At 46.7% G+C, this 23,725-nt stretch overlaps 1 protein-coding gene across 2 annotated transcripts in view; it reads left to right on the top strand.

Moving 5' to 3' along the window:
- Positions 1-23,725, top strand: part of cfap92 (cilia and flagella associated protein 92 (putative)) — a 209,436-nt gene that overhangs the window by 1,370 nt on the left and 184,341 nt on the right. For both annotated transcript variants that reach the window (XM_086001721.1, XM_086001722.1), the window contains exons 3-5: positions 1,101-1,282; positions 17,703-17,922; positions 18,583-18,702. In XM_086001721.1, coding sequence (XP_085857847.1) covers positions 1,101-1,282; positions 17,703-17,922; positions 18,583-18,702 — 522 coding nt within the window. The remainder of the gene's footprint in view (positions 1-1,100; positions 1,283-17,702; positions 17,923-18,582; positions 18,703-23,725) is intronic.

The raw sequence follows: 23,725 nt of genomic DNA, 5'->3' as shown, positions 1-23,725 counted from the left end.
CCCTGGGATGGGAGGGTTGTACTATGAGGAGAGATTGTGTAGAATGGGCCTATATTCTCTGGAGTTTAGAAGAATGAGAGTTGATCTCATTGAAACTTACAAGATACGGAGGGGGATTGACAGGGTAGATGCTGAGAGGTTGTTTCCCCTGGCTGGAGAGTCTAGAACTAGGGGGCATAGTCTCAGGATAAGAGGTCGGCCATTTAAGACCGAGATGAGGAGGAATTTCTTCATTCAGAGGGTTGTGAATCTTTGGAATTCTCTACCCCAAAGGGTTGTGAATGCTGAGTCTTTGAGTATATTTAAGGCTGAGATTGATAGATTTTTGGACTCTGGGGAATCAAGGGATATGGGGATCGGGCAGGAAAGTGGAGTTGAGGTTGAAGATCAGCCATGATCTTATTGAATGGCCTACTCCTGCTCCTAATTCTTATGTTCTGCTATTTTCATGGAGGCATTAACCCCAAATGGTTTAATGCATCATTACAACAGCCGGCAGAGGAATCTGTTACTATTGCCAACAATATTTTTTTTCCCTTAAATGCAAAATAAAAAGAGTAAATGAAAGGGCACACAATTTTATATATGCCACAATTTAATATGTAATAAACAGAAGTCCTTTGGTAATATTTGAAAAGATCTGTAAAATGGAAGTGCGCACTGACTTGAGATGCCTATTAAACTAATATTTTATATTCTGAATGTGTAGAATTGGGGGGAAAGGCAAGAACATTAATCTTGGTATGGGGATGTTTCCCCATGCATCCTCCAATTCCATTATGGTGATATTTAAATTAGAGTTTCTGTTCAGACACTGACATTTGTGCCCATTGAAAGTGTCTAGAAAAAATCTTCCAACAGTGAATACTTGGTAATAGATTTGTCCTGTGTTCATGGCCAGTGCATCTAGAATTTCATTAATTAACAGTTATATAAATATCACAGCTGGTAGCAACCATATTGTTCATGTATCTAACGCTAAGCTGTATAGAGGTTTACGTTATCTGATTTTAGGTATTTGCGGTGCAATGTGTTTTGTGGTAGTATTTGCTTTTGGTAGACCAAACACTTTTATTAATTATGAAACATGTATTTCCTAGTGAAAGAAGGTGGCAAAAAGAAAGATCGCAAACAGTCTAAATCAGTGAAGGCAATGGAAACATCAAAACCCCACAAGTATTATCATATGGAATGGTCTCTTCTCCCAAATGCTGAACCAACAAAACTCGATTTAGTGACCTTTGGATTGGCTGCTAAGATCTATATGACAACTGAAAGCCAGGTAGGAGATTTTTGAGAAGTCGTACAACTATTAGCAATTCAGATGAGTGAAAGATGAGACTCCTTGTTCATATTATCTTAAGAAGATTTAAATCCATAGCAATGAACAAAGGCTTATGCCGTTTGTAACTGCTGCCTGCATGCCCATTGTCAAACCCCCTCCGCTGTTTGACTCCGATCAGTCAGCCCATTCTGCCCTGCTGGCTGCTCCCCCATTCTAGGCCTTGCCCATCTGTAACTCCAACCACTCAGCCCATTCTTTCCCACTGTGTTGTTCTTGCTGGTGGGTCAGACCATTCCCAATTGCCAGCTGCCCTCTTAATGTTGACCTCTCCAATGTGCGACACCAGGCGCTCAGCCCTTTATCAGGTTATATTTATAGCTTTATCACCCCTGGCTAACAGCAGCCCAATTCCAACCTGTGGAGGAAAGCTACAAATGTGTCATTTTAATCCCAAGCTGCTGATTGCATAATGAAAGTGTTGTGTCTGGGTATAATAAGACACAGACTGCAGGAGAAACGGTACAACAGGTGTTTACTCAACGTGGCTCACAGTGGAACTGACTGTACAGATTACTACTCAGTGCTATATACAGGTGTGGTCACTGCCGGTACTACAGTATACATGAGCTGTACAAAGTAGTTCCCCCCTTAATAAAGGTATATACATTACAATTCCTCCCCTTTTAGATTAACAGTACCATAACACTCATTTAACAATTAAATATCAAACTAATTACAATTAACACTTTTAACATGGAGCATTAGGGCAGCACGGTGGCATAGTGGTTAGCACTGTTGCCTCACAGCGCCAGGGACCCGGGTTCGAATCCGGCCTCGGGCGACTGTCTGTGTGGAGTTTGCACATTCTCCCCGTGTTTGCGTGGGTTTCCTCCGGGTGCTCCGGTTTCCTCCCACAGTCCAAAGATGTGCAGGTTAGGTTGATTGGCTATGATAAATTGACCCTTAGTGTTAGGGGGATTAAATACGTGGGGTTACAGGGATAGGGTGGGATATGTGTTGGTGTAGGGGTTACGGGGATCGGGTGGGATATGTGTCGGTGCAGGCTCGATGGGCCGAAATGGCCTCTATCTGCACTGTGGGGTTTCTGTGATTCTGTGATTAGCTGAAAATAGTCTATTTATATATTCAGTCTTTGGGGAGGCTTCCTGATCCTTTCTGGATAGCGCCTTTCCTGAGGGTCTTGCTCTTGGTGCGGAGGCGATTCTGGCCCCCTGTCGTCGGTTGGTTCATCAGCTTCCGATGTTACTGTTTCTGGGGTAGATGCGACCTGTACGTCGGGTTCATCACCAGGTACGTATGGGCGAGGCATGGGGTTGACTTGTTCCTGTGACTCTAGGATCTGGTCAGCATGGCGTCTCACGATGCTCTCCCCAACGTCCACTGTGTACATTAGTGGGCCCTGCCGTGTGCATATCGTTCCTGGCTGCCATTTTTCTGTTCGGTAGTCGCGGGCCAAGACTGGTTGCCCTACATTGAAGCTCCTTGTTGGCTTCTCATGGATGTGCTGGAATTGCTTACTCTCAACATCTCTTTGTACGTTTGGTCTGAGCAAATCCAGGCGAGATCTTAACCTTCGGTTAAAGAACATCATGGCTGGGGCCTGGTTGGTTACTGCATGTGTCGCATTCCGGTAGGCGAACAGGAAATTGTCCACCTTGTGCTGCAGCGGAATGTTGTCATTGTACATAGCCTTTATTGCCTTCTTAAAGGTTTGTACGAACCTCTCAGCCAATCCATTTGTGGCTGGATGATACGGGGCGGATGTGTAATGCCTTACCCCATTCTTTTTCAAGAACCTCCGGAACTCTTCGGACACAAACTGTGGTCCGTTGTCGGAGCAAATCTGTTCTGGCAAGCCATTCTTGGCAAAAATGGTCCGTAGGACTGCAATAGTTTTCTCCGTGGTGGTGGAGGACATTTTGATGACCTCAGGCCATTTCGAGTGCGCATCCACGGCTATTAAAAATATTGAGTCCATGAATGGACCAGCAAAATCAATATGCACCCGTTGCCATGGAGATGAGGGCCACTCCCATGGGTATAGAGGGGCCTGTGGTGGTACATTTTGGACTCTCTGGCATCCTGAGCAGCTCTTGGTCAGGTCCTCGATTTGTTTATCGATTCCCGGCCACCACACATAAGCCCTGGCTAGGCTTTTCATTTTTACCCCTCCCAGATGACCCTCATGAAGCTCATTGAGCACTCTATCCCTTAACTTGGGTGGAATTACCACTCGGGATCCACACATCAAGGTCCCCCGGCACACTGACAGCTGTTCTGTCCTTGTCGAGAATGCTGGCAACAGTGAGCCGCCATGTGCTGGCCATCCCTTCACCGTCAAATCATATACCCGAGACAGTGTCGGGTCATTTCGGATTTCCTTTTCGATACAAGCGTTAGTTACCGGTAGGTATTCAACTATAGTCGAATGGAATATTTCGACAGGATCCACTGCTGGTGTTTCCTCCGCAGTAGGCAGTGGCAGGCGTGATAGCCCATCAGCATTTCCATGCTGTTTCGTGCCCTTATATTCAATCTCATAGTGGTGCGTCCCTAGAAAAAGTGACCATCTTTGTAGTCGTTGCGCAGTCATCACCGGAACGCCCTTCTTCGGATTAAAAATGGAGACAAGAGGCTGGTGATCAGTCAGCAAGGTGAATTTCTGCCCGTGCAGATAGTGATTGAACTTTTTCACTCCCCACACTAGGCTGAGGGCCTCCCTGTCAATCTGGGCAGGGTTACGCTCGGCTGAGGTTAGTGATCGTGACGCAAAGGCTATTGGGTCTCTGAGCTGTCTGAGAATTTGTGCGACAGCACCGCTCCAATGCCGTAGGGTGACGCATCACATGCCAACCGAATTGGTAATGCCGGGTTGTAATGGGCCAATACCTCTTTCGATGTGATTAGTGTTTTGCTCTTCTGGAAAGCTCGTCTACATTCGTCACTCCACTTCCATGGCACCCCAGTTTGCAGTAGGGTGTTCAGTGGGTGTAGTATTGTAGACAAATTTGGCAAGAACTTATGGTAGTAGTTGTGGTAAACCACGTTCACTATCGTTAGCACTGTTCACCACTGTTCGTTATAACTGTATCACTGACCACTATTGTATCACGGTACGAGGTCGCCTCTTGCCACACTGCTATACCTGGGATGACCACTGCCGACTCCGCCTTGGCTCCACCCACCAGGCCAGGTATAAAGGTGAGCGACTGGCTGGTATTCCTCCTGCTTGGATCGGATCACCCACGAGAGTGGGCTGTTATTTAGTCAATAAAAACCTTTAGTCACCTTCGTAACTCTTCGCCTTTTATTGGAGGAATTGATAGGTATATCAATTTTATTGACTAAATTTAATGATGTCCGACAACGAGTCACAACCGGCGGAGGAGCCACCAGCGCAGCTCCCAGGAGCACAGCCACACCAGCCAGCTTGGCTGCGAGCCCTCAGACCGCCGTACCTGGACCTGAACCCACGAGCAGCAAACTCAGCCGCAGACTTTAAACACTGGCTGGTCTGCTTCGAATCATACCTGAGAGAATCCAGCGTCCCTCAGGCATCCAAACTAAGTGTCCTGCAGGCACAACTGAGCCCGAGAGTATACACTCTCATCGAGGACATGACTACCTACGAGACCGCCATCAACCTGCTGAAACAGAAGTACCGGACCCCGGTAAACTACATGTACGCTAGGCACCTCCTAAGATCACGGCCGCAACAGCCAGGAGAATCAGTAGCCGAATTCTCACAGGCGCTATATGCACTCGCCAGGAACTGTGACTTTAAATCGGTGTCGGCAGCCGAAAATACTGAAGATAATATCCGCGACGCATTCCTGAAAGGCCTACGGTCCGAGTACTCACGGCAAAGACTGCTGGAAGCTAAAGACCTCAGCATGGAAAAAGCTGAAGCCCTCGCTATCTCCCTGGAAGTGGCCCACCAAGATCAGGAAGCATTCACCAGGTACTGCTCGCGACCCTGGGACTCGGGCCCGACCCCTACCACAGCACCCTTCCCAGCGCCGCCCCCGGGACCTACCTCTGCGTCCCGGACCCGACCGGCCCCGCCACCCCCGGCACCGGCCCCGACATCGGGCATCCGCGATCGGGCCGCCGGCTGTTTTTTTTGTGGCCAGGAGAAGCACCCGAGGTCGCGCTGCCCAGCCAAGAACTCCATATGTAGAACCTGCCTGAAGAAAGGCCACTTCTCCAAGGCCTGCAGGAGCGGATCCTCAGAGGCCAGCAGTGCCGCATGCGAACTATGGGGGCGGCCATCTTCGTTTAGGGCAACTGAGGCCAGCATCCCCACACATGAGTCATGGGGGCGGCCATCTTCGTTTAGGGCAACTGAGGCCAGCATCCCCACACATGAGTCATGGGGGCGGCCATCTTTGTTTAGGGCAACTGAGGCCAGCATCCCCACACATGAGTCATGGGGGCGGCCATCTTTGATTAAGGCAACCGACCCCAATAGTGCCTCATGGGGCCCTACCTCGTGGGAGACGCCATTTTACTCACCACGCCCGACCGCCTCGCCCGCAGATGACAACGACTCGCTCAGCTACACACTAGCTTCCGTCACCCTGGACCAAGCCCGCCCGCACCATCTGTCCAAGTCAATGATGGACATCAAAGTGAACGGCCACGCCACGACCTGCCTGTTCGACAGCGGAAGCACGGAGAGCTTCATCCACCCAGACACGGTGAGCCACTACTCCCTCTCTGTCCTACCAACGCGCAGCCGAATCTCGATGGCATCGAGGTCCCACGCCACGGACATCAGCGGCTACTGTGTCGTGACCCTGTCGGTTAAGGGCACGGAGTATAAAAACTTTAAACTCCTCGTCCTCCCCCATCTCTGCGCTGCCGTCCTACTAGGGCTGGACTTCCAATCCCACCTCCAAAGCGTAACCCTAGCATACGGTGGACCCCTCCCCCCACTCACAGTCAACAACCAGCAAACGTTAAACCGCCCACCGCGTAACACCTGCAGCCTCTCCACCCTCAAGGTCCCGCCACCCTCTCTGTTTGCTAACCTTACCCCTGACTGCAAACCCGTCGCTACCAAAAGCAGGCGGTATAGCGCCGGGGACAGAGCCTTCATTAGCTCTGAGGTGCGGCGCCTCCTGAAAGAGGGCATTATCGAGGGGAGCAGCAGCCCCTGGCGTGCCCAGGTCGTAGTCGTAAAGACCGGCGATAAAAACCGCCTGGTCATCGACTACAGCCAGACCATAAACAGATATACCCAGCTGGACGCATACCCCCTCCCCCGCATATCTGACATGGTCAATCAGATTGCACAGTATAAAGTATTCTCGACCATCGACCTGAAGTCGGCCTACCACCAACTCCCTATCCACCCTGAGGACCGCCAGTATACCGCCTTCGAGGCGAATGGGCGCCTATACCACTTCCTTAGGGTCCCCTTCGGTGTCACTAATGGGGTCTCGGTCTTCCAAAGGGAGATGGACCAGATGGTTGACCAGAACGAACTGCAGGCTACATTCCCCTACCTAGATAACGTCACTATCTGCGGCCGCGACCAGCAGGAACATGACGCGAATCTGGAGAAATTCCTCCGTACGGCCCAACGGCTGAACCTCACCTACAATAAGGAGAAATGCGTGTTTAACACCACGCGCCTTGCCATCCTCGGCTGCGTAGTGGAGAACGGAATCATCGGCCCCGACCCAGAAAGAATGCGCCCCCTCATGGAGCTACCCCTCCCCCACTGCCCTAAAGCACTTAGGAGAACCCTGGGGCTTTTCGCCTACTATGCCCAATGGGTACCCAATTACGCGGACAAAGCCAGACCCCTCCTGAAAGCCACTTCCTTCCCCCTCACGGAGGAGGCGTGCGCGGCCTTCTCCCTCATTAAGGGAGACATAGCCAAGGCCACGATGCACGCAGTGGACGAGTCCATCCCCTTTCAGGTGGAGAGCGACGCCTCCGACTTCGCCTTAGCCGCCACCCTAAACCAGGAGGGGAGGCCAGTGGCCTTCTTCTCAAGGACCCTACAGGGCCCCGAGATCCGACATTCGTCGGTCGAGAAAGAGGCCCAGGCGATCGTGGAGGCAGTACGGCGCTGGAGGCACTACCTGGCAGGCAAACGATTTACCCTCCTCACCGACCAGCGTTCGGTGGCTTTCATGTTTAATAACAAGCTGAAGGGCAAAATCAAGAATGACAAGATTTTGAGATGGAGAATCGAGCTCTCCACCTACGATTATGAGATCTTGTACCGGCCAGGCAAGCTGAACGAATCCCCTGATGCCCTTTCACGAATGACATGCGCCAGCGCGCATATCGATGGGCTTCAGACCCTCCACGACCAGCTCTGCCACCCCGGAGTCACCAGACTCTACCATTTCATTAAGGCCCGCAACCTGACCTACTCCATCGAGGAGGTCAGGACCATGACCAGGAACTGCCAGACCTGTGCGGAGTGCAAACCGCACTTCTATAGGCCGGACCGAGCAAGCCTGATCAAGGCCACCCGCCCCTTCGAGCGCCTGAGCATCGACTTTAAGGGGCCCCTCCCGTCCTCTGACCGTAATGTGTACTTCCTCAACATCGTTGATGAGTACTCCCGCTTCCCCTTTGCCTTCCCCTGCCCCGACATGACCAGTAGCACGGTCATTAAGTGCCTGAATGCCCTCTTCGCCTTGTTCGGGTTCCCGAACTATATACACAGCGACCGGGGCTCCTCCTTCATGAGCGAGGAACTCCGGCAATTCCTCCTAGAGAGAGGTATTGCAGCAAGCAGGACCACCAGCTACAACCCCAGAGGTAACGGTCAGGTGGAAAGAGAGAACGCGACGGTATGGAAGGCCGTCCTCTTAGCCTTAAAGTCTAAGGGCCTCCCAACCTCCCGCTGGCAAGAAGTCCTCCCGACAGCGCTGCACTCCATCCGGTCATTACTTTGCACGGCCACTAACACCACCCCCCATGAACGAATGTTCGTTTTCCCCAGGAAGTCGACTACGGGAACCACTCTACCAACCTGGCTGACCGCCCCGGGGCCGGTCTGGCTGCGGAAACACGTGAGGACCCATAAAACGGACCCCCTGGTCGAGAGGGTGAACCTCCTGCACGCCAACCCCCAGTACGCCTACGTGGCGTACCCAGACGGGCGGGAGGACACTGTCTCCCTACGAGACCTCGCACCCTCAGCCGATCCGGAAACACCGCCACCACCCCCCCCAACCTCAGTCCAGGTAGACGGCATGCCGGAACCCCACGAGCCCTCGCCGACCACGCAAACACCAGCATCAACACCGGATAAGGCACCAGCACCGGATAAGGCAACACCACCGCTGCGGCGATCGGAGAGGCTTACGAAGCCTCCGGACAGACTGACCTACCAGAATTGGTAGTACACTTCACCCCGCCGGACTTAATTCTAAACAAGGGGTGAATGTGGTAAACCACGTTCACTATCGTTAGCACTGTTCACCACTGTTCGTTATAACTGTATCACTGACCACTATTGTATCACGGTACGAGGTCGCCTCTTGCCACACTGCTATACCTGGGATGACCACTGCCGACTCCGCCTTGGCTCCACCCACCAGGCCAGGTATAAAGGTGAGCGACTGGCTGGTATTCCTCCTGCTTGGATCGGATCACCCACGAGAGTGGGCTGTTATTTAGTCAATAAAAACCTTTAGTCACCTTCGTAACTCTTCGCCTTTTATTGGAGGAATTGATAGGTATATCAGTAGTTTACCAGCCCGAGGAACGACCTCAGTTGTGACACATTTTCCGGTGCTGGAGCCTTGACTACTGCCTCAATCTTCTCTGGGGACTTATGTAACCCCTCTTTATCGATAACGTGGCCACAATACGAGATCTGTTTTCTAAAAAACTCGCATTTGGGGCGGTTAGCTCGGAGCCCATATTCCTGCAATCTAGTGAGCACCTGCTCCAGGTTGGCAAGGTGATCACTGTCATTTTCGCCCGTGACCAGGATGTCGTCCAAATAACACTGGGTCCCTGGGATCCCTTGCAGGACTTGTTCCATTGCCCTCTGCCAAATAGCTGGAGCTGATGCTACCCCGAATACCAGCCGGTTGTATTGGTAGAGACCTTTATGGGTGTTGATTGTGAGGTATTTTTTTGGTGCTTCTTCTACCTCCATTTGCAGATACGCCTGGGCCAGATCAATCTTAGTGAAGCGTTTCCCTCCAGATAGCGAGGCGAAAATATCTTCAATCCGCGGAAGTGGATATTGTACGGTGTGAAGGACTGGGTTCACTGTTACCTTAAAGTCCCCACAGATGCGAACCTTCCTTGGTTCCCCAGGCGTGCTGCTCAACGACTTTTTCATCACAGGGATGATGGATGTAGCCCACTCGCTCCAGTCTACCTTGGACAGTACACCTGAACGTTCCAGACTCTCCAGCTCTGCTTCAACGGCTGGGCGGATCGCATAAGGTACTGGTCTGGCCTTAAAACATTTTGGGCTTGCGTTTTGTTCAATTTTAATCGTCGCTGTCATGCCTTTTAGTGTTCCGAGTCCTTGCTGGAACACTTCTTTCGCGTCAGTTAGGATCTTTGACAGTCGCCCAGGTGTGATGTCGTCATCCTTTTTGTCAGCCACAGTCAGTGCCTGTATGGAATGCCAATCCAGTTGTATTTTCCGGGTCCATTCACGTCCCAGTAATGGTGGTCCTCCATCTTGCAATACTTACAGGTCTAGTTTTGGTGTTTCCTTACTGTTATATATAACGGTCACCCTTATTTTTCCTTTGGGGTAGACTTTTTGCCCCGTGTACGTCTTCAAAATAATTTTTGTGTCTCTCAAGGGTATGTGTGAGAATAGCCACTCGCAGTCCTGTCGGTTTATGACTGTTAGGGCTGATCCTGCGTCCAATTCCATCTTTACCTGGACTCCTGCTATCTTGAGAGTGACCCAAATGGTTCGGTGATCCTCCGTTGTGATCACATTATGTAGTTTCAGACAACTCAGTTTCCTGCTTTCGGAGTCGTTATCACTCTTTTGTTCATCTGAACTATTCTCCGTCATCTTATGTACCTTCTTGTACTTTTCTTTGGTAGGTTTCTTATTGCTGGTTTTCTTTCCCAACCTGCAGACTCGTGCTATGTGTCGTACTTTTCCACACTGTCTGCACACTTTGTCTTTGAACCAGCAATCATTCTGGTCGTGTGTTGTTCTGCCGCAGCGACAGCACTTCTCTGTTCCATATGACATTTCGTTTGTGCCATATTCTTGCGGTCTCTGTTGTATCTCTGCAGCGCCCCGTGCTGCTGCTTCATATGATACCGCAATGCTGAAAGCCTTTTCCAGCGTAAGGTCCTTTTCAGATAAAAGCCGTTTCTGGGTTCCTTCACTTTGAAGCCCACACACAACCTTGTCCCTTAAGGTATCTGCCAGTCCCGCTCCAAACTGGCAGTGTTTCGATAGTTTGCGCAGTTCTGTTAAATAATCAGCATTGCTTTCATCCTTATGCTGGTTCCGTTTGTGAAACTTGAATCTTTCTGCTATCAGCAGCGGTGTGGGGTTTAAATGTTCCTGTAGTATCGTTACTATGTCTTCAGAACTCTTTTCCATTGGCTTCGTTGGGGTTACTAGATTTCGTAATAAACCATACGTCTTTGCACCCATTAAATTTAACAATACCGACGCTTTCTTGTCATCTGACACCTCATTTGCCTTGCAGTACACCTCTATTCGTTCGACATATGTAGTCCAATCTTCGACTTCATTGTCAAATGCGGTGATACTGCCACTCTTCGGCATTTTGGGTGTGGTTTAAAATGGCGTCTCCCAATGGCTTAAAATGGCGTCTCCCGCGCTTTCCTTCCTCCCCCGCTGCTGCCAACGCCGCTCTCGGCGGTCCTCGTGGCAATGGCGGCGCCTCGCGGGTTTCTGCGCATCTCTCTCTCCCTCTCTTCGACGCTGCTCGGCCCCTGAACACCGGCTGCGCCCTGTGCGCTCTGCCCTCTCTCTCTCTCTCTCTCCCCCGTCGACGCTGCTCGGCCTTTTGCTGTGCCGCTCTGTCGGGCTCTAGCCCGCCGCTGTCCGGGAAGGGTCTGCGCACTACCTGTTGCCAGCCCGTTTTGCTGGACCACCTCGACTGGAAAGCCAAGCCTGGCTCTCGACAGCCTCCCCCGCAATTCTCGAGTCTCTGCTGGATGACTGGGCGGTTGCCCGTGGTCGACGCCCGAGTCTCTGGCCTTGACCTCCAATCCACTGATCTCCAGGAACGAATCCCCGGGAGATGATGCAGAGTTGCAGGTAGGTTCGAACTTGCCTTGTCGCCAATGTTGTGTCTGGGTACAATAAGACACAGACTGCAGGAGAAACGGTACAACAGGTGTTTACTCAACGTGGCTCACAGTGGAACTGCCTGTACAGATTACTACTCAGTGCTATATACAGGTGTGGTCACTGCCGGTACTACAGTATACATGAGCTGTACAAAGTAGTTCCCCCCTTAAAGGTATATACATTACAGAAAGATTTCCAGCTAACCCCCTCTCATATATATCGAACATTATTAATATAAGCCCCCCACCCTACTCTGAGCATCATGTCCACCAACTGTAAACCCACAGAGCAAGTCCCAGAGAGGAGGACATGGCCGCATGAGAACAAGAGGGGAAGGACACAGAGGTGAGAAGGAAGGCAAGAAAGGGGTTGGGAAAGGGAGGAGAGGATGGGTATAGGAGAGAAGTGAGAAGGTAGGGAAGAAGAAGAGTGGAGGAAGGAGGAGAGGGAGAAGACAAGGTGACAGGAAGTTGAAGAGAAGGGAGGAGAGTAGGAGACGGGGAGAGAGAGAGGGAGAAGGATGGGTGGATGGAGGAGGAGGTAGAGTAAGGGAAGAGAGGAAGACAAGAGGTGTTGAGAGGGAATATTAAAAGTTCCCTACCTCCTCTCCTTTGAACTACCTGTTTAAGCCCTGTATCCATTGGATTGGAAATGGATACACTGGGTGTGATGATGCATACTGGCCACCAGATGGGCATTTATGGGCCTCACCAGGGGAGTCCAGGCAAGAGGAGTAGTCTGGACAGCGAAAGAAAGCATAGGTGTTTCCTTTTAAATTTATATTGGATTGGCCTCCATGCATAGGGGGCCAAATGGGACATGGCTGGGGTCTTTGGGTAACTTGCCTGCCCCATGCAAATTAGGTGCTTTCTTGCTGATCCCACAAACTCCATTGGGGTCAGTGCTGGAGGGATCGTAGTCCATGGATTTTCAGGGCCAAAAGGTTTTGTATTGAATATTTCAACAGGCTCATTACTGCTGTGATAGCTTGCTTACCCAGATGACTCAGTGGGTAAATTCATGATGGGTATGGTAACGAGCCATAGAGATTTAATCCCTGGTTTGTACTTCTCCATTAGGTTGGCAGTGGAAGGTGTGGAACTGTACCCCAGCATAAGCCTTTGTCATTGCTATGGATTTAAATCTGAAACAGCTGTTTCAAAGTTTTTGTCTAGCCTCCCTCTCCCTTCCCTGTGTTCAGTGCTTAGTTGTTCCAATCATGTTCTTGCCTGCCACCAGCCCAGTTTCAACTTCTCCATGTTCCTGTCAGTCCTGCTGGTTTCCAATAAATTAATAGCTAACATGCTTTGAGGAATAAACTGTAAATCCTTCAGAAAATGCCACTCCTTAACATTAATATAAGAAAAATATACATTTCAAATGTGGATTACAAATCTCTCCATGGCCTCACCCCTCCCTACCTCTGTAAGCTCTTCCAGAACTATAAACCTCTGAGATCTCTGCAGTCCCCCAATTCTGGTCTCTTGCGCATCCCCGATTTTAATCGCTCCACCATTGGTGGCCGTGCCGAGGCCCTAAGCTCTGGAACTCCCTCCCTAAACCTCTCCACCTCTCTCTCCTTTAAGAGCACATAGACAGGCTGGTGGAATGGGCGGACACACAGCAGATGAAATTTAATGCAGAAAAGTGCGAAGTGATACATTTTGGTAGAAAGAATGAAGAGAGGAAATATAAACTAAAGGGTACAATGCTAAAGTGGGTGCATAAACAGAGGGACCTAGGGGTATATGTGCACAAATCATTGAAGGTGGCAGGGCAGGTTGAGAAAGCAGTTAAAAAAGCTTACAGGATCCTGGGCTTCATGAATAGAGGTACAGAGTACAAAAACATGGAAATTATGATGAAGCTATATAAAACACTGGTTCGGCCTCAACTGGAATATTGTGTCCAATTCCGGGCACCACACTTTAGGAAGGACGTGAAGGCCTTAGAGAGGGTGCAGAAAAGATTTGCGAGAATGATTCCAGGGATGAGGAACTTCAGTTACGTGGATAAACTGGAGAAGCTGGGGTTGTTCTCCTTAGAGCAGAGAAGGTCGAGAGGAAATTTGGTAGAGGTGCTCAAAATCATGAGGGATCTGGACAGAGTAGATAGAGAGAATCTGTTCCCATTGGCAGAAGGGTCGAGAACCAGAGGACACAGGTTTAAGGTGATTGTCAGAAGAACCAAAGGCAACATGAGGAAAACATTTTTTACTCAGCGAGTGGTTAGGATCTGGAATGCACTGCCTGAAAGGGTGCTGAAGTCAGACTCGATCATGACTTTCAAAAGGGAGTTGGATAAGTAACTGAAGGAAAAAAACTGCAGGGCTACAGGGAAAGGGCGGGGGAGTGGGACTAGCTGAAGTGCTCTTGCAGAGAGCCGGCACGGGCTGTAACCATTCTATGATTCTAAGATGCCCCTTAAAACCTACCTCTTTGACCAAGCTTTTGGTCATCTGTCCTAATATCTCCTTATGTGGCTCGGTGTCTAATTCTGTTTGATAACGCTCCAGTGAAGTGCCTGGGGATGTTTTACTAAGTTAAAGGTGCTATATAAATGCAAGTTGTTGTTTTGCATTTATTTTATAACCAATTGGTGCCCTTTGAAGACTTCCATAACAAATTTGCTATTGTATAACTGAGACACACTGAATCAGCAGTATATGGGCTTATTTATAACGGAAGTTTCCAAATGATATTAATAAGTTTATCACTAAATCACTAATCTTGTGCTGCTGTGTAGGGCCATCAGCTTTGCCTACTGAAGCAGTGTTGATGGAGATGAGAAGTAGACATTGTTTGTAAGTAGGTTCAAGACAATCCAAAAGGTAATGGTAGCCTTACGTGATGTTTAACTATCACCTTCATGGAGGGTGGGACAATGTGGGAGCTGGGCTATTCCATGTTGAACAGAAATATAACCTCCTTCCACTTCAGAAATAGTATATTCTGCTACTACAAGGAATTCTTAGCAACCCAGCTAAGAGTTCGCAACCCTACTGCCCCCCACCCACCCCCCAAAAAAAGAAGCAGAATCTGGACATCAGTAAAGATTGGGATCAAAAGACAAGACCCCACACTGGGAGTCTGTAGATCTCGCAGTGGATCTACCAGGCTGTCAACATTTAATACATTTCTAATATGATAAGAATAACGATAGTGAGATACAATGCAAGGTAATTGAAATTTCTTATGCAATTACACTGTATTTCATTATCTTTAACCACCAGTTTTTCTCTTAGTTCTGAAGAAAGTTCAATATTAGCTTCCTTGGGATGACCGGCATGCTATCCTCTTCCTCTACTGTAAATACTGAAGCAAAGTAATTATTCAACATGTCTGCCATTTTTTTGTTTTCATTTACAATATCACCATTATCAGTTTTCAAGGGGCCCATATTGCCCCTGATCACCCTCTTTTTCCTAACATAATTGGAAAAAAAAAGGTGTTGATTTTGATATCCCTTGCAAGTTTATTTTCATACTCCCTTTTTGTAGCTCTTACTATCTGTTTTGTCAACTTTTGTTGTTCTTTGTGTCTCTCCCAGTTGCCAGGATCTGTGCTTTTTTTGTATTTTTGTATCCTTTTTCTCTTGGTTTTATGTTGTCCTTACCTTTTTTTGTCATCCATGGCGGGTTTTTTTGGCAAGTAGCGCTCTTGCCCCCTAGAGGTTCTGTATCACCTTAAATTCTGTCAATTTACCCCATTACATTTACTCACTGAATTGTCTTTTGTATATTTTATTATCTTAATGAAAGTTTTTCCTTCAAGGTCTCAGCCTGTCTTAAAAAAAATCTGGGCTTCAACTACGTAGAGCCATAAAAGCTTACAGCACAGAAGGATGTAATTTGGCCCATCATATGTCAGTGCCAGCTCTTTGCTGGAACAACCTAAAACTAACCCCACTGCCCAACACTGCCCACTAGAGGAAGACGTGGAACAACTTTTAGAGACAACTATAGAAAAGGAAATGGTTCGTAAAAAAATTAGCAGATCGCAAGGTGGATAAACCACTGCAGCTTCATGACATGCACCCTAGGCTGTGGGAAGAAGTCAGAGAGGAGTTTGCAGATTTTTCCAACTTTTCTTAAATATGCAAATTGTGCCACTGGACTGGAGAAATTGGGCCTTTGGACTGGAGAGTAACCAACCTAACACCTTTGTTCAAGAAGGGGGAGTCGTATAAACTGGCTAACTATAGACCAATTAGTCTAACGTTAGTTGTGGGCAAACTCTTTGAAACCATAATTCAAGATAAAAATGAGAAAGCATCTAGAAATGCATGTGTTAATCAAGGACAGCCAGCATATTGTGTTTGACAAATACATTTTTTTGAAGAAGTGATTGATTGAATGGATAAAAAGAATACATTAGATGTAGTGTATCTGGAATTTCATAAGGTGTATCACACGAGGCCTGTTAGAAAATTCAAGAGTATGGTATAAGAGGAAATGTAACAGTGTGGAGAGAAAACTGGTTGATGGAATGGAAACAAAGATTTAGGGTAAATGGGTGTTGCTCTGATTGGAGAAGAGTTGCAAGTACTAGGGATCAGTGCTGGTTCTCTTTTGTTTTCAGTATATAGAAAGATGATTTGGATTTGGGTGTTAGGAACAAAATTTTGAAATTTGCTGATGACAATAGTAGGGGCTTAGCAAACAGCAAGGAGGACTGTAAGATATTTCAGGAAGACATAAACGAGTTAGTAGAATGGGCAGGCAGATGGCAAATGCAATTTAACACAAATAATGTGAATACATATGAGGTAATACATTTTAGGAGAATAAAGAAGGAACAGGAGCATATATTCACTGGAAAGATGCTGAAGAGTGTGGATGAGCAGAGGCACATCAAAAACACATTCCCTAAAAGTGTGAGTGAGTGAAAAGTCATAAAAGAAGTCTAACAGCATTTTGGGTTTCATAAATAGGTGATAGAGTACAATAGTAAAGAAATGATGATTAATTTGTACAAAACATTGGTTAGGCCACAGTTAGAGTACTGTGTGCAGTTTTGGGCATCGTACTATAGAAAGAACATTAAGGCCATAGAGAGCGTATAGTGTAGATTCACAGGGATAATGCCATGCTGGCTGTCATTGATTAACTATAGTAATGAGGAGAGACTTGAGCTACCAGGACTACATCCACTGGAACACAAAAGACGAAGAGGAGGTTTAATAGTTTTTTTTTAAAAATAACATGAATATAGAGAAAATGAAGAGGAATCAGTGATGAGTGGTCATTAAGTAAAATTGTCACTGAGAGTCAGGAGAGAGGCTAGGAGAAATTTCTTTATGCAGCAGGTTGTTGGAGTATGGAGTGCTTTGCCACAGGGAGTGGTTGAGGCAAAGACTGTTTCATCTTTAAGGTAACATTGGCTAAATATTTGAAGCAGAGCAAAATAAGGCTTGGGGAAAGTGTTGGGCAGTGGGGTTAGTTTTAGATTGCTCTAGCAAAGAGCTGGCACTGACATATGATGGGCCAAATTACGTCCTTCTGTGCTGTAAGCTTTTATGGCTCTACATAGTTGAAGTCCAGCTCTTTTTAAGACAGGCTGAGACCTTGAAGGAAAAACTTTAATTAAGGTATTAACATATACAAAAGACAATTCAATGGGTAAGTATAATCATGTTACTGTGAAATGTGTAATTTTTGAATTTTTAAATTTATTTCAAAAACCTTATTTTAGACGTCAGAAATTTCAGTTACTGAGATTAAAATGGCGGACAATTTTTTTTTGAAAATGGAGCTTGAGTTAATTGGTTCATCAACAAATCGTGAAGTTGAGATTGGCAAATTAATGGGAAATGTTGACATTGGAATTTATAATGGGAAAAGCTGACACAAAAGTGTGACAACAGGAAGGAGTGTTTGTAGACAGAGAATGTGCGCAGACCTAATAAGACATATGTGGAAATCATTTGAAAACTGTAGTCTCATGACAGCATCTGAAACAATAATCAGTGGGATTATTTTCTGATGTTATTCCTAGATATCCATTTATCTCCATTATAATAACAAAATATGAAAATACACAGTTTTAATATGAAACATATTTAAGGCATGTTTGAAATTATGTCTATAATTACAATAAATTGCAGGTTCTAAAGCCATGGAATGATGATGAACGGGTGTGGTTGATCTTCAGTCATAAAGTGGAGCTGCCAATCACTAAAAAATTACTGTTAACACTAGTCCCTCATCTAATGACATTTCAAATATGGGACAGTAAGGATAAAGTGTGCTCAAAGGCCAAGTTTGATCGGCCCAAGGGTTTACATCATCAGATGGAGAAGGAAGGAGCCAGCACAGTATATGGAGGTGAGTTAGAGGCTATGAAATGCTCTGCTGTCTCAATAAATCTAGTAAATAATTAGCCAGTTTTTATGGAAGAGCAGAATTGACAAAAATAAACTCATATCATTAAACAAGTAAACCAAAATTATTTATCATCGTAAGATATGAATAATGTTATTAATTACTATATGTAGGTACTAAAAGTCCATTTAAAAATCTAAATACCTGAAGGCAAATGATGCTGATTAGATGGTTGGGTTTCAAAAGAAGGAACAGACTGGATCTTAAAATTATCAATGTTAAAATATGCTATTTGTTATGTTATCTTCCATTGCTATTAATAAAATGCCTTAAAAATGGCAGCATGGTGGGACAGTAGATTGGTCCGCCAACATACTTTGCCATGGAGTGAAATTTCTTTCTTAGCTGTGCCATCGAAGGAGACACAAAGTAGAGGGTAAGGAATTCACTGGAAAATGGGTTTTACTTGGATTTTGCTTTAACAATTTATTTATCCTCTTATTAAAAAAAAGCATTCCTGTGGTACCTATATTTTAATAGAAAAATCTTAAGAGCACCAACAGTCTCTTTAGGAGCATTCTGTAAAACAAACAGGGCATGTGTTATTGTCATATTCTGATACAGTGCATAAAGATTTCATCTGACTGGCCTTCGTTTTGGCAGGTGGAGTAAAACGTTTGGTTCAGGAGCAGTTGAAGCTATTGGAAAAGAGTCCCCTCTTGACAACTTATAAACCAATTGATGATATGTACCCTATAGACCTCATAAAATTCCCTGGGCAAGGTAAGAGTCAGAGGACACAAACTCCAGTTGGCACTGATAGGCACTGTGGATGGTGTACCTCCATTTTTATTTAATTAGTGCATTATGAAGAGTTTTCTGAAAAAAATATGATAGTAATAAGAAAGCCCAGCATCTAGTGTGATCCCCGTTTAATCCATGAACATTGTATGGCTTTTTTAAAATGTGATTGTGGGACTCTTTGCACCCAATGGAATGTTAGGTAGCATTTCATTTAATATTTCTGCATAAATAGATTTTCTCCTATGAAAAAGAAAGAAAGAAGTTGATTTTATATAGCACCTGTCATGACCTCAGGTTATCTCAAAGTGCTTCATAGCCAATGGAATACTTTTGAAGCGTAGTCACTGCTTTAATGTAGGTGAACGCAGCAGCAAAAACACACATAACAAGATCCCACAAACAGCAATGAGATTGATGACCAGATAATCTGTTTTAATGATACTGGTTGAGTGCTAAGTATTGACTAGGGCACCAGGAGAATTCCCCTGTTCTTCGAATAGTGCCATGGGATCTTTGACATTCACCTGAGAGGGCAGACCTCATTATCATTTGTTTCTTCCATTTCCCGCCTGGCAGCCGGCCAAATTCCCATGCAGGAAAACCAGCAGCAGGAGGCCGCAGTCGGTGACCCTTGGGGACGGTTCCCGGCAATTGGGAGGGGAGGAAGGTCGACGTTCGGGGGGGGGGGGGGGGTAAGGGGGAGGTCGGTCGCTATAGTGGCATGGAGTGTTCGGCGTTCGGAGCTTGGGGGGATGGGATGGTATCGCCTGGAGGGAGAGAGAGGCCATCTGGGCTGGGGGTGGGGGGCGGGGTGGTGAGGGCAGCAATCGGGGCAATGCGTACAGAGGCCACGATCGGCAGAGGGGAGGCCGAAGGCTTCCTTAAGAACATAAGAAATAGGAGCAGGAGTAGGCCATTCGGCCCCTCAAGCCTGCTCCGGCATTCAATAAGATCATGGCTGATCTTTTACCTCAACTCCACCTTCCTGCACTATCCCCATATACCTTGATTCCCTTAATATCCAAAAATCTATTGATCTCTGTCTTGAATATACTCGACGACTGAGCCTCCACAGCCCTCTGGGGTAGAGAATTCCAAAGATTCACAACCCCTTGACTGAAGAAATTTCTCCTCATCTCAGTCCTGAATGGTCGACCCCTTATTCTGAGACTGTGACTCCTAATTTTAGACTCCCCAGCCAGGTGAAACATCCTCCCTGCACCTACCCTGTCAAGCCCCTTAAGAATTGTATACGTTTCAATGAGATCACCTGTCATTCTTCTAAACTCTAGAGAATGTAGGCCTAGTCTACTCATATCTCTCCTCATAGGACAATCCCCCTATCCCAGGAATCAGTCTAGTGAACCTTCATTGCACTCCCTCCAAGGTAAGGAGACCAAAACTGTACACAGTACTCCAGGCGTGGTTTTACTAGGGCCCTATATAATTGCAGTAAGGCTTCCTTACTCTTATACTCAAATCCTCTTGTAATAAAGGCCAACATACTATTTGCTTTCCTAATTGCTTGCTGTACCTGCAAGTTAACTTCCTGTGATTTGTGTACAAGGATACCCAGGTCCCTCTGAATACCAACATGTCCCAGTCTCTCATCATTTAAAAAATATTCTGCTTTTCTATTTTTCCTACCAAAGTGGATAACTTCACATTTCACCACATTACATTCCATCTGCCATGTTCTTGCCCACTCACTTAACCTGTCTATATCCCTTTGCAGACTCTGTGCATCCTCCTCACAACTTACTTTCCCACCTAGCTTTGTATCGTCAGCAAACTTGGATACATTACACTCAGTCCCCTCATCGTAAGTCATTGATATAGATTGTAAATAGCTGAGGCCCAAGCACTGATCCTTGTGGTACCCCACTAGTTACAGCCTGCCAACCCAAAAATGACCCTCTGTTTTCTGTCCGTTACTCAATCCTCAATTCTTGCACATTCTCCCCGTGTTTGCGTGGGTTTTCTCCGGGTGCTCCGGTTTCCTCCCACAGTCCAAAGATGTGCGGGTTAGGTTGATTGGCTATGATAAATTGACCCTTAGTGTTAGGGGGATTAAATACGTGGGGTTACGGGGATAGGGTGGGATATGTGTTGGTGTAGGGGTTACGGGGATTGGGTGGGATATGTGTCGGTGCAGGCTCGATGGGCCGAAATGGCCTCTATCTGCACTGTGGGGTTTCTGTGATTCTGTGATTCATGCTAACATATTACCCCCAATCCCATGACCCCTAATTTTGTGTAATAACCTCTGGTGTGGCATCTTATCAAATGCTTTTTGAAAATCCAAATACACTACATCCACTGGTTCCCCCTTATCTACCCTGCTAGTTATAACCTCAAAAAACTCTTAACAGATTTGTCAAACATGATTTCACTTTCATAAATCCACGTTGACTCTGCCCGATCATGTAATGATTTTCTAAGTGCCTAATAATAGATTCTAAGAGGCTGGGAGGAGCACGCCTTGCTCCTTCTGGCCCACAATGTCTGTTGTAAAAATCACTTACCTTGTGGAGCCAGCAACTCCCTCCTCTCTTTCACTGCCGGGTTTCCCGACCCCATGGAAACCCATGCAGCATCTGTAAAATCTAAATCGGGCTCCCAACTGCACTGTGGGAGTCCGATTTAAATATATTAATGAAGTGTCCCGCCTCTCCACGGAGGGACACCTGGACGCCATGAAACCTGCTGCCGTGAAAATGGGCAGGATGGGGTTGCGTTCCCCGTTTTTTCATTTTTAACCCCACCCGCGCCCTTCTCCAGTCCATCGTGGGGGGGGTGATTAATATCGAGGCCAATATGCCGGTTTAATCAAAACTCAAAGCTTGAGCATTCAGGAGGAGAAGTTTCAAGATTTCAAATTGGCCTCTGCTGGCTGTACCCTAGAACCTGCATTTAAAGTCTCTTGGTGATTATTGAAAATCTAACTATTGATATTTGGAAGCTTACACTTTTCAAAAACAAATCATAGACAAGCTTTTTTCAGGGACTCTGGAAAGTAGATTTTGGCAATGATGAGCTATATTGACATGTACAAAGTTTGGGAGTAACTTGACTAACCAGAAGTTACTATCCAATTTAAAATACATGTATTCCATTGCTGGTACATATATAATTCCACCATTTTTGGATAAGGTAATGAAATTTTGTCTTTTTCCAGTAACAGCTCCAAGTGCTGTTGTTCACAAACAAACTCATTTTCAAAAAATATTTCCTGTCTGTCACACTAAAAATGTTTGGAATGCACAGAGAACCTTTCCAGAAAAAGGAAATTACTGGAGTCAGAATACTTGCAGCCTCTTATTTGACTTTACCAATCATATATGTTAAAAAGGAAAAACAAAAAATACCAAACTAGGGTTGCCAGCCCGTCAGGATTGTCCTGGAGTCTCCGGGATTGAAGCCTAATCTCCGGTACGACACTGCGAGCAATCTGGGAGAAAAATCATTGGGGTATTTAAAAAAAAAGTGTTTTTTTTTCATTTTCTTTGAACAATTTTGTTTATTAGTTATAAAAATATTGGGGGAAAAAGACTATTTTACTGGGCTGGGCAGTTGGAAGCAGAAGGTCATGTGATGAAACTTCCAGGAATACGTCCAACCAGACCTGCAGCCTGAATAGCAATTAATGTCTTCACAAACTCATCAAGTGTTTACTTAACAGAAACTGGTCTTAGTGGGGTAGAATTTCCACAGGGTATCTCCAGATTTTCTGCTGTATATTCAGCAGATCCGCAGGAACTGCGGAGAAGTAAGGTTTCCACAGATCGTCTACCACAGATTGGGAGAACCTCTGCGAAAATTAATGGTGCGAGTCCTTAAGTGAATACAGCTCCACTTTAGCAGCAGAATAATACATTATACGTTACATGGTATAATGCTCCTGTTGCTAAAATGTAGTGCATCAACCGATAGAGTGTAAGCAATGGGAGATCCGTTAGTGTAGACATCAAGGGCTAGAAATTCAGGCACGCCCATTTTTAGGCGTGTGGGGGGGGGGGTGCAAGGTTCATATTCTGCGCCTGAATGGTGAGGCCCAAGGCGCCGCCGATATTGTACCTGGGGCCTCATTACAATGGAGCTGGTGTAGCGTGAACAGCCAGAAGCCGAGGAGGAGACCAAAATCTGGCCGCTGCTAGCGGAGGCCATTGAGGAAGGATAGGAGGTCTGGATTGGAGGGCGAGGTGGGGGAGGATAGGAGAGGCCGGAGGGGTGGGGCCTGGGGTTGAGAGAGGAGGCGGGGGAAAGATCGGAGGCCGGTGCGGGGGGGGGGGGGGGGGAAGGATCAGAGACCGCGAGAGGAGGCTGGGGGAAGGATCGAGGGTCAGGAAAGGTGGCGATCGGGGTGTGGGGGAGGGGGTGGTGAGGGCGGTAGCGAGCTTTCAATAAATGTGGGGATGGGAGGTGCACTCCTGAAAATAAATATGAAAAACATACCTTGTAGGTCGCAGGTGATCCGAAGGTCTGGTATTACTGAGTGCAGCCGGCATTCAGGGCAAACCAACCTTCAAGTGGGAGCCTTCAACACACTTGCACATGCAATGGGCCTAACAGCTGTTTCAGGCGTGGGCCCTGGATGCCTGTTTTATTTATTTTCCCAATAAGGTAGTCAGTGCACCTCCGAACAGAACAGCACGCGTGCTTTCAAACCGCCATATTGGGGGCTTAGTAGGCCAGTTAGTGCCTGTCATATTTCAGTTTATCTATGTTTTATACTTACTTCCCATTGAGCCCTCCCAGCTGTGACTCAAAAGTAGGTAGTTTTTAAAAGAGCTCAAAGAGCTGAAAGAACTTAAAGTTGGTTCCCAATCACAGCATGTAGCTGGCCTTTTTGATCACGAGGGTGGGATTCCTATAGGGCTTTCCCATACCAAGAATGAGAAGTGACTGAAGTCTACCACTGAGAGAAAATAGATGAGCCAGTGAAATCACAAAGTATTTTATGATGTGGTTTGAGGTGCCACCTTGTATTTTTCTCCATCTG

Source organism: Somniosus microcephalus, chromosome 11 (genome assembly GCF_052327205.1).
Source record: "Somniosus microcephalus isolate GS21.2 chromosome 11, FLI_Smic_1.0, whole genome shotgun sequence".
NCBI classification, from domain to species: Eukaryota; Metazoa; Chordata; class Chondrichthyes; order Squaliformes; family Somniosidae; genus Somniosus; species Somniosus microcephalus.
Note: the sequence above shows the minus strand (reverse complement) of the source record. Positions and strands in the feature narration are given on the sequence as shown.